This window comes from Sciurus vulgaris, assembly GCF_902686455.1.
Source record: "Sciurus vulgaris genome assembly, chromosome: 15".
In the NCBI taxonomy this organism is placed as follows: domain Eukaryota; kingdom Metazoa; phylum Chordata; class Mammalia; order Rodentia; family Sciuridae; genus Sciurus; species Sciurus vulgaris.
The window spans coordinates 3,910,153-3,923,371 of NC_136476.1; the positions used below are offsets into that span (position 1 = coordinate 3,910,153).

General features: G+C 39.9%; 1 protein-coding gene across 2 annotated transcripts in view; it reads left to right on the plus strand.

The window, feature by feature from the left end:
* SLC28A3 (solute carrier family 28 member 3) overlaps positions 1–13,219 on the plus strand; it is a 65,425-nt gene that overhangs the window by 30,877 nt on the left and 21,329 nt on the right. The window contains exons 3-8 of one of the 2 annotated variants that reach the window (XM_079112193.1): positions 2,149–2,234; positions 4,244–4,335; positions 6,573–6,762; positions 9,206–9,350; positions 10,597–10,710; positions 11,270–11,347. In XM_079112193.1, coding sequence (XP_078968319.1) covers positions 2,149–2,234; positions 4,244–4,335; positions 6,573–6,762; positions 9,206–9,350; positions 10,597–10,710; positions 11,270–11,347 — 705 coding nt within the window. The remainder of the gene's footprint in view (positions 1–2,148; positions 2,235–4,243; positions 4,336–6,572; positions 6,763–9,205; positions 9,351–10,596; positions 10,711–11,269; positions 11,348–13,219) is intronic. The other variant, XM_079112194.1, reaches the window with a different exon arrangement.

Here is a 13,219-nt window from a genome sequence, read left to right on the forward strand (position 1 = left end):
ATTCTGCACAATGCTACAATGGTGGGTATATGTTAATCACATCACACCAAAAGTGAACTTAATGTAAACTATAGGCTTTGGGTGATAACGATGTGTCAATGCTGCTTCATTAGTTGTAACAAATATACCCTTCTGGTGCAGGATATTGATAGTCTGGAGGCAGTGTGTGTGGATATATGGGAAATCTCTGTACTTTCAGCTCAGTTTTGCCATGAACCTCCAACTGCTCTAAAAAGTCTACTTAAAAAAAAATTTAGCTATTTTAATAATATAATCAGACAAGTGAAGACTGAGGGATAGCTACTAGATTTCACAAAGCAGGCCCCAGGTGACTGTGGCAGAAGCTGGTCAGTAGAAACATAATCACAGTGATTCCACGACGAACAGGAAGTAAGGAAGTGGTCATGAAAAGTAAAGGCAACTCTTCCCAGAGGCCAGACAGGGAAGGGAAGGTGGGGTCATATGTCCCATGATTGTGAGAGTCAAGGAAGTTTTGGTATTGTGTCTTTAAAAGATAAGAAAGTATTGAAAAAAGGAAAACAATAGTAATGCTGGGCTTTCCATAAAGAGTGGGTAATTTGGGACACTTTCACTGCAAGAAAATAATGAGCATCTAACATTGTAAACCAAACTTTGAGTATTGGTGAAGCTAGATCTTAGAAGGAAATAAAGGAGTAAGAATCATCTCTACATATACGACTGCATGACCAATGTGATCCTACAATGCGTACAATCAGGAAAAATGAGAAATTACACTCCATTTATGTGTGATCTATCAAAATGTATAAATGCATTCTACTGTCATGTACAACTAATTAGAACAAATTTTTTTAAATAATTTAAAAAATCATCTCTACCCCTATTCTTAGCATCTTCAGCATGAACTCAGCTGGTCTTTCTTCTGCTTTTGTTCTCTCCTTCCTAGTTTCTGAGGTCCATCCCAGAAAATGGACGTAATCTGAATCAGAAGTTTAATAGAGTTTGGCTTTAGAGGACTAAAGAACCTTTTTATTTCTTTCCTTTTGTGTGTGTGTGTGTGTGTGTGTGTGGTACTGGGGACTGAACCCAGGGGTACTCTACTCCTGAGCTACATCCTCATCCCTTGTTTATTTATATATTGTTTATTTTTAAAATTTTAGGACAAGCCTGCCTTGAACTCGTGATCCTGCACTAGCCTCCAGGGTCACTGGGATTATAGGTTTGCACCACCTCACCCAGCAGGGCTATCTAATCTTTGAGGATCCTTTCTGCTTAGAGGCACACTAATAATTTATCTCTATAATATCATTAAAATACGGAGAATCAGAGGCCACAATGGTTATGACAGAAAACAAAATCTGAAATTTGACATTGTACCCCTTGGTGCATGTTCAAAACCACTCCACATCTGTATGCCCGCCACCCGCAGCTTCCACTGCTGATGGTTACAACAGCCAGACCTATCAGATGAGACATTATTGCAGAATAGAGGAAGAGAAGAAACCCTCTGTGCCTTCCTGGGAATCAGCTGGTTCCTGGATATTTGAGAGCTCACACTGTACCTAGAAAGAGTGTCCATGAAAGATGGCTTAAGTATATACTGCACTTAATTAATCAGAGCAAGATCTAGTTGGGAATGGGAAATATGATAGAAGAATGATAGGATGTTATTTCCCAAGGGAATGTTGGTTTGTCAGTTCTTGAAGATGCTCAGCTTGTATTCACATCTGCAGACCAAGCAGTGGGATGCCAGGAAAATAAAACCAGTTTTGACCTCAGTCCTTTGGAAACTGGAGCTGGTATAGTATGAAGGGAGATTTATGGAACTTCTGATATTAAACTTCATTTAACACTTGCCTGGAAACAGAATTGGTGTTGAATAATTAAAGTAGAGATGGGAGAAAAAGCAGAAATATGAGCCTGTTCCCTTAAGGAAGTAATGCCAATGGCTACTTCGGAGGAAAGGGAGAGATAAATGTGATCCTGAATTTCTCATGATTATAAGAGGAAAATATGTCTATGCAGTGGATAATAGGAGCCATTTTCTTGCATAACAGTTTAAAAAGACCTATTAAAAATTCTTTGTCACAATTCTGAGCAACGGAGACCACAGTCCATAATGCCTAGTATTCTTATTATTCCATGTCAGCTGTAATGTTTGATTTCCAGGGTGAAGAACTGGTCACCATTGAGCGGGATTCTTTAAGAAACAAAGAAGAAGACATGGAGGATGACCAAGACACACATCAGAAAGGGTACAGCATTTAAACCAAAGAAATAATCATGCCTGGCTCCTATTTATATAATTCCCTTTGTTTTATCCCCTTCTAAATTTTAACATTCGTTATGATTTATTAGAAACTATCACCACTCCCATCCCCACCCACCCAAGCCCATTTTCAGAAAAATTAATGGAGCTCTAGGATGATCGATGTGGTCAATTCAGACTGCTGATGTTCTGGGAACCTACTCTCTAGATTTAAATTCACCCAGGACGGTCTTCTAATTAAAGGTGCAAATTACCAACTAATTGTTCCAGTCTATACAAAAGTAGTTAATTTATCTTCTCAATGTCAATCAATAACAATTGATTTCTCAAAACTCAATCCACTTGAAATCTCAATAAACTGTTGCTCTTAACTTGTAGCATCCTGATAGTATCCCAAGGTTCCTACCATAATGTAGGAGAGGCAAGATTATTACCTTTAATTTTTGGACCAGGAAAACAAAGCTCAGAGAAGTAACCTACCCAAGATTGATCAGCCAGAGAGAACCGAACTAACTTGGAATTTCAGCTTTTGATACCTGGTCCAAGATTGTCTGATACTCTTATTATAACACTACATTATTTATTCATTTTGGAAATTCCACATAAATTTGATTTAAAATTCTACATCTCTGAGGGGAATTTTTGTTGTTGTTGTTGTTGTTGTTTCCTGTACTGGGGATTGAACCCAGGGCCACCTTTCCATGAGCTACATTCCAGCCCTTTTTGTGTCTCACTGAGTTGCTGAGGGTCCTGATAAGTTGCTAAGGCTGACCTCAAGCTTATGATTCTCCTGCCTCAGTCTCCTGAGTTGCTGGAATTACAGGGATGTGTCACCTTGCCGGGTTTGAGGAATATGATTTTTATATATAAGAAGGTATCTCCGGAGTCAGTCAGAATTAGGGTTGGGAGGTCTCATCACATATAAACTGTCAAGAATATTTACCACTAGAAACTGAACTGAATTTCATCCTTTATTTAACTTTATGAGTTTTTGACCCAAGAGGGACTGAGAAATTCTCAAGTGGTCAGACATACTCAGGTTTCACTAATGTTAATGATACTGAAACAACCACCAGGCATTTGAAAATTGTTCAACCTAGATAACCAAATAATCCAAGTGTCTCTCTCTATCCCTCTGCTCTGTGGAATCAGGTTGCTATAATGAACAACACACATCCCCTGCAATTAAAAAATCAAGTCAATCTATAACAGACAGATGTACCCTATTAAATGTCGCTCTCTGTCACTGCTACTTTTTTTTAAAACACCATATCCACAACTGAGAGTAATGCATTATTAGCTTTTCCTAAATTAGATCATGAAAAACGTGGTCTTTATTACACTTTTATTCACCCAAGATCTTCTAGAGCATTTCTAACTCTCAGTACTCATATTCACACACACATAACAATGAGAATGACATGCAGTAATACTTGTCATTACGACTGTGATCTACTCTGATACTTCCTATTGAGAAGCACTCTTGTGGTTTACCATATTTTGCCACATAATCTTCAGATTTTATGTGAACACTTTTTGCAAAAAAGGGTACGACCATTACATGAAGCTTTAAAAAAAATTGTGCCACTATTACTTACAAATGATTTATTACTAAACTGTCTTTGGTGCAAGATTAGGATGCACAGAATGCTCATGAATATACGTTACTGTAATGGCAACGATTATGTGGTGAAAGATGGGGTGTTTCAGCTTTTAGTTCGTTATTCATCTTCCCTACTTTGTTCCCAGGAACATATTGTCTGCATCTAATTCCTGGGGGTTTGGCACACCCAATTCTGTGAAGATTAATCCAAGCCATGGTTGATTTTAGTCTAAAATGAAATGAATTTCCCATTTCCATTTTGTAAGACATATGCCTCGTGAATGTTCGTTGTTTGCTTGCTTGCTTTACAAAGCCTAATCTACCCTTAGCATCACAGTGTATTTCATGTTTGGAGTGTTTACTTCTACCTGCCTTTTGCTTTTGTGTTCCAGGTATTTGGAAAGGAAGTACGATACAGTTCGTGATTTTTGTAGAAAACACAAAACCACTCTTCAGTACATGATTTGGGGCATTTTATTGGCTGGTAAATATCAAAAAACAATAGGAATACTGTTGTCTTTCTTTTTTCTTTTTCTTTTTCTTTTTTTTTTTTTTTTTTTTTTTTTCAGGAATCCTCCAACTATTAGCTTTCTGTGGAAAGAAAATAAACCTTCCCTTTCCTTTTTCCCTGGACCTCACTGAATCATGCAGAGAAGTAGAAAAGTACATAAAGAAGCCCCTGAGTCTTGGGTCTCAATAGGGGATCCTATACACATTGTTTCCTTGACTCATTTATAAGGCCAGCAGGTGATTTTTTGAATCATCTACTGTCTTAGTCCATTTTCTGTTGCTATAACTAAATACCATAGACTAGGTAACTTAAAAAGAATAGAGGTATATTTAGCTCAAGTTCCAGAGGCTTGGAAGTCCAATGTCAAGGTGCTAACATTGGTGAGGACCTTCTTAGTGTATCATAACATGGCAGAGGGCATAACAATTTGAGACATAGCTAGTAAGCATGCTAGCCTGGTTCTCTGTTCTTCTTTTTATAAAACCACTAATGTCACATGGCAAGGAGGCACCCTCATGATTTCATCTAATCCTAATTATTTCCCAAGGCCCATCTCCAAATTCTGTTAACATATGAATTTGGGCATTAAGTTTCCAACACTGTTAACTTTAGGGAAAACATTCAAACCTCAGCGCCTACCCTACTCTGGGGGCTCCCGCAGACTTTGTCATTGTGATATGAATTTGGAGAGGTGCATTGGTTAATGCAAATTCAAAAGACGTGGGTAACTGGTAGACATGGTGATCGTCACAAAGCAAAAATCTAATTTCAGGATGTAAATACGGGATGAAGAATCTAGGGTCATCTAACCCACTCCTTTTGCCTGAAGTTAGATCACAATATCTCCTGCTTTTATTCCTTCCAAGGCAAAGCCTCCACAGCCCATTTTAAAGAAGGCAGATCACAAGGTCAGGCAGGGCCAGCCTGGGCAACTTAGCAAGACCCTGACTCAAATTAAAAAGTAAAAGTGCTGTGTTATAGCTCAGCAGTAGAGCACCGTAGGTTCAATCCCAAGTACCAATAAATAAATAAGAACACCCTGTCTACAAAACGTAAATGCTTCCTCTCAAGACCACAGACATTAATCCAAGACCGCTGTACCACCAATGTCACAGGTTTTGCTAGTTCTCAGCTGAAACAGGAAACAGCAGAGTTGGTAATCTTTCCCTACACCACACAGTATTTTAGACTTGGTAATATAGTATGCATACTACCAAAACAATGCAACTCTGCCATTGTGGTTAAAAAAAACAACAACAACAGCCAGACAATATTTAAACGAACAAACATGACTGTGTTTCAATAAAACTTTATTTATAAACTACAGCTACAAGTAAACAAATGCACTTGTACTTGCCATCTACAAAAACAAGGAGCAGACTGGCTGACTGTAGTTTGCTAATCTTCAGGAACAGGGATCTTATTCTCATCTGAGACTCTGCTCTTTAAGAGCCCCTATGGCCTTAGTCATTGCTCCCACCCTTTTCCTTAGAGATTTTGTAGCACTTAGAGATTATTGGTGGGTCTATTTTCCTGTTCAAGCTTAGGCCAAATCTAAGCTGCGAACCTGAAAAATCAATACCTCTTTGTCAGGTGTTGCTTTAATACTTGGCTCTTTTCTGATAGTAGCTCACCTGCTGAGTCTGAATGCTGGGGTGGGGAAGTACAAAGAGAAAGGCTAGATAGTCAAACATCAGGATTCAAGAATTAAAGCCCATAAGAAAATAAATAATACCCTTTCTGTAACCAGAATTAAGTATCCGGGCTGCACTCCGCTGGGTATTAATATTGGAAAGATGAGTGTTGGCAGAAAGAAAGAAGTTTTATTCGAGGTCAGCCGGAAAGAAACTAGAAGGCCTAGTCCTCAAGGCTCTGATCTTTCTTAGTATCTGGGCCCCAGGGGTTTTGATGTGAGGGAAGGAATTCACGAATTTCTCTTTGCGAAAGGATTACGGAGTGGTGGAAGGGCAAAGGGGAAGAGGGAGCCCCTGCTACATTTCCTCCTAGTCTTCATAGTGAGAATAATAGGGACTCGCTTTGAAAAAATAAATAAATAAAAAATAACCTCCCCCAGAGAAGTCAGTACCCACATCAAAGCACCCTGCATTCAATGGGTTCTTGATTAAACCTCCCCTTGCCAGATCAAGGCCGGAGGCTGGGGTCCAGCTGGTCGCCGTGATGGTCAAAGCCTGTGTTTGCCTCCTGGACAGGTTACCTGGCTATGGTGATTGCCGCCTGTGTGCTGAATTTTCACAGAGCGCTTCCTCTTTTTGTGATCACCGTGGCTACCATCTTCTTCGTTGTCTGGGATCACTTGATGGCCAAATATGAACATCGAATTGATGAGATACTATCCCCAGGCAGACGCCTGCTGAACAGCCACTGGTTCTGGCTGAAGTGGTAAATGCAATTGCTTCTCTTATTGCAATTGAGAGAGATATGATTCTTTTCCAACACAGTTCCAAACATTTGTTCTAAAATTGCTTCCTCATTTATGGGATATTGAAGCTAGAAACAAACCTTGGGAGCAATCCATTATGATGCCATCATTTTACAAATAGAAAATCAAGGCCTAGACGAGGTGATGACTCATTTGAAATGTGTTCAAGCCTCCCTACAATCAGTAGCCTTAATTTCAAGTGCTACTGAATGATAAAATGTTGTCCCAAAGACATTAATTTAATAACCTTCCAGGTGCTACATTAGAGAGATACCTACATATCAAAAAGCAGTTCAGAGTATAAGACAGTGTGGTTTTTAGTCATTGCACCAGTGACTTTAGGTCTCCTTAAAACTCGTCAATAGAATGGCCTCACGATCAATCAGTAAGTCCTATCCTGGCACAGGTCAGAGAATAGCAGCAGGAAAGTCATCTAATCTCAGTACCTGTTTAAAGAATTGGTTTGTAAATACAAAATGATGAAGATAGGTTTTTGTTTGTTTTGTTTTGTTTTGTTTTGTTTTTTGCAGTATTGGGAATCAAGCCACGGTCTTGTACATAATAGGCAGGTGCTCTACCACTGAGCTGCACCCCTGGCCAACATCATTTTCTTATGCAAGTTTTTTTTTTTTTTTTTTTTTTTTTGGTGTGGGGGTGGGGCAGTGATGTTTGTTTCCTTGTTTGCTTTTGTGGCACTGGGGATGGAACTCAGGGCTTTTTACACACTGAGCTACAGACCCAGCCCCACAAGTTATACATATCCCTCATACAACTTATTTATCTTATTTACAAAATATATTCAATCTTGATTATTTTTTAGTTCCCTCTATGGTTGAGCATTTATTTTATTTATAATTTTTCCTTTTTATCTTTTTTTTTTTTTTTTTGTGTGTGTGTGTGTGTATGTGTGTGGTACTGGGGGTTGAACCCAAGGGGTGCTCTGGTGCTCTACCACAGAGCTCCATTCCAATCCCTTTTAATTTTTTATTATTTTAAGTCAGAGTCTCACTAAGTTGCCAAGGCTTAGTGATCAAACTTGGAATTACAGGCATGCACTACTATGCCCAGCAATTTTTTGCTATTGTAAATGTCATGATGAGCATAAACCTTTTTTTGTTTTTAATCTATTTCTGGTTAATTTGGGTCAACTGGTATTTCTTTATTTACATTTCCTTATTACCCTTCCAATAATTTTTCAATTAGGCTTTCATTTCCTCTCATTTCTTTCCATTATCTTTTGCCCCATAAAAACTAGGATTTTAAAATTTGCCTTGATATCAAGGACAACTAGCTTCTGACTTTTTTTCTAGCCAACATGTTAAAATCATGACCCACAGATTGTAACCAAAATACAACAATTTTTTTCATCCATCATCCTTTCCATTTCATTCAGTGGGAGCTATCTATTTCACATTTTGTATTAAAATGCCAAAACCCCATGACCCTTAACTCTTAGTTAATAATCCTGTGGTCACAGACATACTTTTAATATGAAGCTGTCCCAGCCCATACAGTAATGAAAACTAGGAACTCAACCAAGATACCATCTTTCATCTTTCATTTAGCTTGCATTTCTCTTGTTTTCTGCTTCTCTACCAACCTCAAATCTAGGCATCAAGGCCAAGACAGTTCTGACTCAGACAGTTACTGCTCTGGGCAGGAGACTCTCCTCCTTGGAGGAAGGGCCTTATGAATAGCGAAAATCCACTCTTCCCTATAGGACCCAGGTCCTGCAGTGACTACTGTAGGCTTTTCCCTCAGCTTTTCTCTGTAGGATCTCCTCTCCCTACAGGGGGCCCTACTGGATGGTTCCCAGGATCTCTCTCTCCATGGAGACGCACAAGTGTTCTAACAGGAAACTTCATACATCCTTGGCCTAATAAATCAGGATTATGCAATCCCAACACAGCAAGCAGCCTTTCTGGTTCTGCCATCAAAGCAGTGAGTCAGCTTGTCATGCCCACTAGACTCCCCAAGGAGTCACAACCCAGCCCAGCATCCAATTTAGCTCTGTTGAGGCCTCCCAACTGCAGAGGACACCCTTCAAATTCTCCTTTAAAGGGACAAAGCTAACATCTTACCCATCCCCAAAGATAAGGTGGAAATTCCAGGTAGCTGTCTTGAAGAAATAGCCAGACCTTCCTCTCCAAACATCCTTTCTCCTCTCTGATACCTTTGTGTGTCTGTGAGCTGGTGAAGGGTCTGAGTTGCAGAATGAGAACACATTGCTTAATTTTTTGGCTATTTGCCATTATAGCCACAACCAAAAAGAGTCTGTTGCAGCATGTGAAAGCATAGCTTCCTGGTGCCAGGGTATGTTACTCCAGCCTGCATTTTTTAATTTTGTTTAAGCCTCAAGTTAGCACAATGAATGATTCCAATGCCTCCCTTCTGTTCTCTTAGGGTGATTTGGAGCTTATTGATCCTAGGGGTTATTTTCTGGCTGATCCTCGACACTGCCAAATTGGGTCAACAGCAGCTGGTATCCTTTGGTGGACTCATAATGTACATTATCCTGTTATTTCTGTTTTCCAAGCACCCAACCAGAGTAAGTATGAAATTGATTGGACTTTTTTTTTTTTTTTTGCTTCCCCTCCCCAGGTGAAAATTGCTCAAGAGAAGATCATAACAGAATTTAACGATTGGATATTTTTCTTAACTTGCTGTGATTTAAGTGGCTAAGTTACTCTTCTTCTGAAACTTTCACAAAGTACTGTCTGTTACTATCTCATTCCATTCTCAGTAATTTCCAGTTACACAGCCAGTAAGACATTCTTTCCCCGACTAATCCAATTTCTACTCATGTACCCCCTGCGCCTATCAAACACACATACAGAGAAAAACACATTCATTTTGATCTCATTTTTCCCAGACTACAAATTACTTAATATTCTGCACTTGATCCTGCACTTTATCAAAGTTCCATTTGCAATTCAGGCTTTTCTACTCCAAAAAAATTTGTCCTTATACAGTTTTTTCCCCCATTGAATCCAATTCTCATCTTTGTCTGTCAGCCTATAACTCATGAAATGGGCAAGAATTCTGAGACCTAGAAGCTCTCATGTATGAATCATAATGGCAAGCCCTGGAAGACTTTTCTGACTAAAAGCTTGACCCAAGGAAAAAGCATTAATCAGGGACCAAGTTCACCTGATATGATCCAAATGACTTGCCCTGTTTGGGTAAACAGCTCCACTTTCTTGGCCTTTGCTCCAATAGGTCTTTTCAGGACTCATTTCTGCACCAAAAATGAAAACAGATGATTGTCCGTTTCTGCTGCACATCCTGGATCTGCATTACAGGTCATTGGTTCCCTTTATAGTGAAACAAGAGTCCCTCAACAGGACAGCATTTCATTTAATTCACTTATAAAATTGTCAGATCAACAAGCCTCAGACACACTGAGAAACCATGTTCTGCCTTTCCATTTTCCAGGCAGGAGAAGCAATTATATTTGTTGAATACTTATAGTAAGACTAGGACAGCCAGGTCCTTCTGCCTTTAATGACACTTCTTAGACTATTCTTTGTGTCTAAGTTACTTATCAGAACTTAGTGGTTATTTATCAGCACTGAAGACTTCAAACCCAGGTTTAGGAAGAGGAAATGCAATTCTGAGCTTTTGAATGTACAGTTCTAACAAAAGCCCTTGTTATGACTCCTCAGGCCTCCCAAAGAAGGTGGGCCACAAACCACACCTGAGGATCCTTTCAAGAAATCAGTGATTCTTTTGATGTTTATGCCCAAGCCAGAATTAATTTTCTAATAAGATAATATCTCTGTCATTCTGCATAGGTGTACTGGAGACCTGTCTTTTGGGGAATTGGGTTACAATTTCTTCTTGGGCTCTTAATTCTAAGGACTAATCCTGGATTTATTGCTTTCGATTGGTTGGGCAAACAAGTGCAGGTAAGTGTTTCAAAAGAACACTTTGCTTTTAAGATGCTTTTAACATTTGGATGTAATCCTCAAGGCGTGTCAGAAATAGGTTTATAAGTCTACAGTATTTGACCCAAATTTTAAGTCCATAGCATGAATCAGACAATACCTGTTTGTGTGGAATACATTAATCTGTCTAGTTTATTTTGATTACTGCTGTCCTCACCTATCCCTGTTGCCCGCATCATCCTGCCCAAAGGGATGTCAACCTATAAACTGGTCCCCAAACAGAAGTGAGCTTCCTTTGCATCCAGTGTTAACAAGTGGCATCCATGTATTATCTCTGACTTGCTGGATCGAATTACTACACTCAGCTCATTCTTTAGCATCCTGGAGTCAGGCATGATAGAAAATCCGTATGCAGGTATAATTCAAAACTACATCTCCTTACCATTCATTGGGCAAAGCTGAGAACATTAGTTTTCCAACAAGTTTGTTGGGTCCTCATCCTCTGTAGAGCCTTGTGCTCCTGTGGCTTGTAACCACCTCTTCCGTGCTTTTAATAATCTCTTTTTCTTTCTCAAATCAGACTTTTCTGGGTTACACTGATGCTGGTGCTGTATTTGTCTTTGGTGAAAAATACACAGACCACTTCTTTGCATTTAAGGTAAATCCAAACTTTCCCCATGAAGTCGCTGTCTTGTCAGTAGATTCTCAATCTTTGTAGATGCTCAGATAGAGCCTAAATGACCAACCGCCAGGTATATAATTGCTGGGCTTCTTGTAGATATACAACACATTACCAGCCTTTTGCATTTGCCGTGTTATCTGAAGTCAGTGGCCTGTACACATTTCACCATGTCACTTCTGTATAGTGTTAAGAGAAACATCTAGAGGAGATCACGAATATCCAAATATTGAGAGGGGGGAGTCTTGTCTGAGGTAGTTATGAAAAATCCTATGGGGTGATAGTATCTGGGACTTCAGGAGAAAGAACTTCATGCACCCAGAAATGAATGGGCATGTGGCCCCCAATGGCTTCCAGGTAACAGCTCTGCATTGGGAAAGTCCTCAGGCCCAGGCAGACTGGGACAGCTGCTCAAGCACATTAACCCGTGTTCTTCCAGAGCCATCCTCATGCTACACCCTTCTCATCTTTCCTTCTGTACAGCCTTTGCCAAAGCAATCCTGGGGGATGGGCCTTCAGCTAATCAATAGAGAGGCAAACTGGTCTCTGTACAGGCACAGTCAATTCCCTCTTGGGGTTCCCACAAGCACCAGAAAGCTCACTCTCTTCTGGCAAGTCCCTGCAAATATTAAGTCAGAAAGGTATATTTGGATTTTTCTCTAGCTTTTTTTTTTATGCTGGATTTTTTTTTTTTTTTTGGTACCAGGGATTGAGCTCAGGGGTGCTTAACCACTTAACCACTGAGATACATCCCCAGCCTTTTTCATTTTTATTTTAAGATAGGGTCTCACTAAGTTACTTAGGGCTTTACTAAATTGCTGAGGCTGACTTTGAACTTGTGATCCTCCTGCCTCAGCCTCCCAAGCAGCTGGGATAACAGGTATGTGCCACTGCACCAGCACTGGATCTTTATTTTAATATAGTTTGTGTTTTGTTTTTTTGTTTTTTTTTTTGGGGGGGGGGGCGGTGTACCAGGGATCGAACTCAGGGGCATTCAGCCATTGAGCCACATCCCCAGCCCTATTTTGTATTTAATTTAGAGACAGGATCTCACTAGTTGCTTAGTGCCTTGCTTTTGATGAAGCTGGCTTCGAACTTGCCATCCTCCTGTCTCAGCCTCCTGAGCCACTGGGATTACAGTCATGTGCCAACTCGCTACTTTTTATTTTTTATTGACACATAATAGTTGTCCATATTCACGGGTACAGAGTGACATTTTAACACATGTATACAATGTACAATGATCAGATCAAGGCCTGAATCTTTCCTATAACTGCTGACCTGATACTTCGGTGCTGAGATAACTAAGCCTTATCTGAGAAAGGTCAAGCGTTTATAGAGTGAGATAGAAATATGCTTATATCGTAAACTGAATTGAGAATTGGAAAAAGAATAAAACCACAGGAAGGAGTAACTTGTTAGGCAGACAGCAAGGGCATCTTCAGACCTGTCTGTTCCTCTCTTGCCCCAGGGCATTGGCCTTTCTGCTTTCCTTTCAACGCAGAATCCCTGGATGAGCCCCTTTAACTCCTTCAGGCTTTTAGGAAAGTTCTGCCTACCAATTAAAGTTAGTCAGAGGCTCAGTGAACTCTGAATACTGGCACAAAATGTCTTTTAGTATATATTATTAATAGATTTTTCTAAATTAGATCTCGTACAAATCGTCCTTGGTCATTCTGTGTCTCTGGTGGCAGCTTATTGGCCATTTAGCTGGGGGAACAGTGGGGAATTGTTGAGGTAAGTGGGGCTGAGCCTCTAGCCCACAGCCATGTGGTCTGCAGGTGGAAACTGTTCCCTGTAAAAACACAGGCTGCAGGTTCCAAAAGAGCAACAGAGAAATAGGATCTAGCC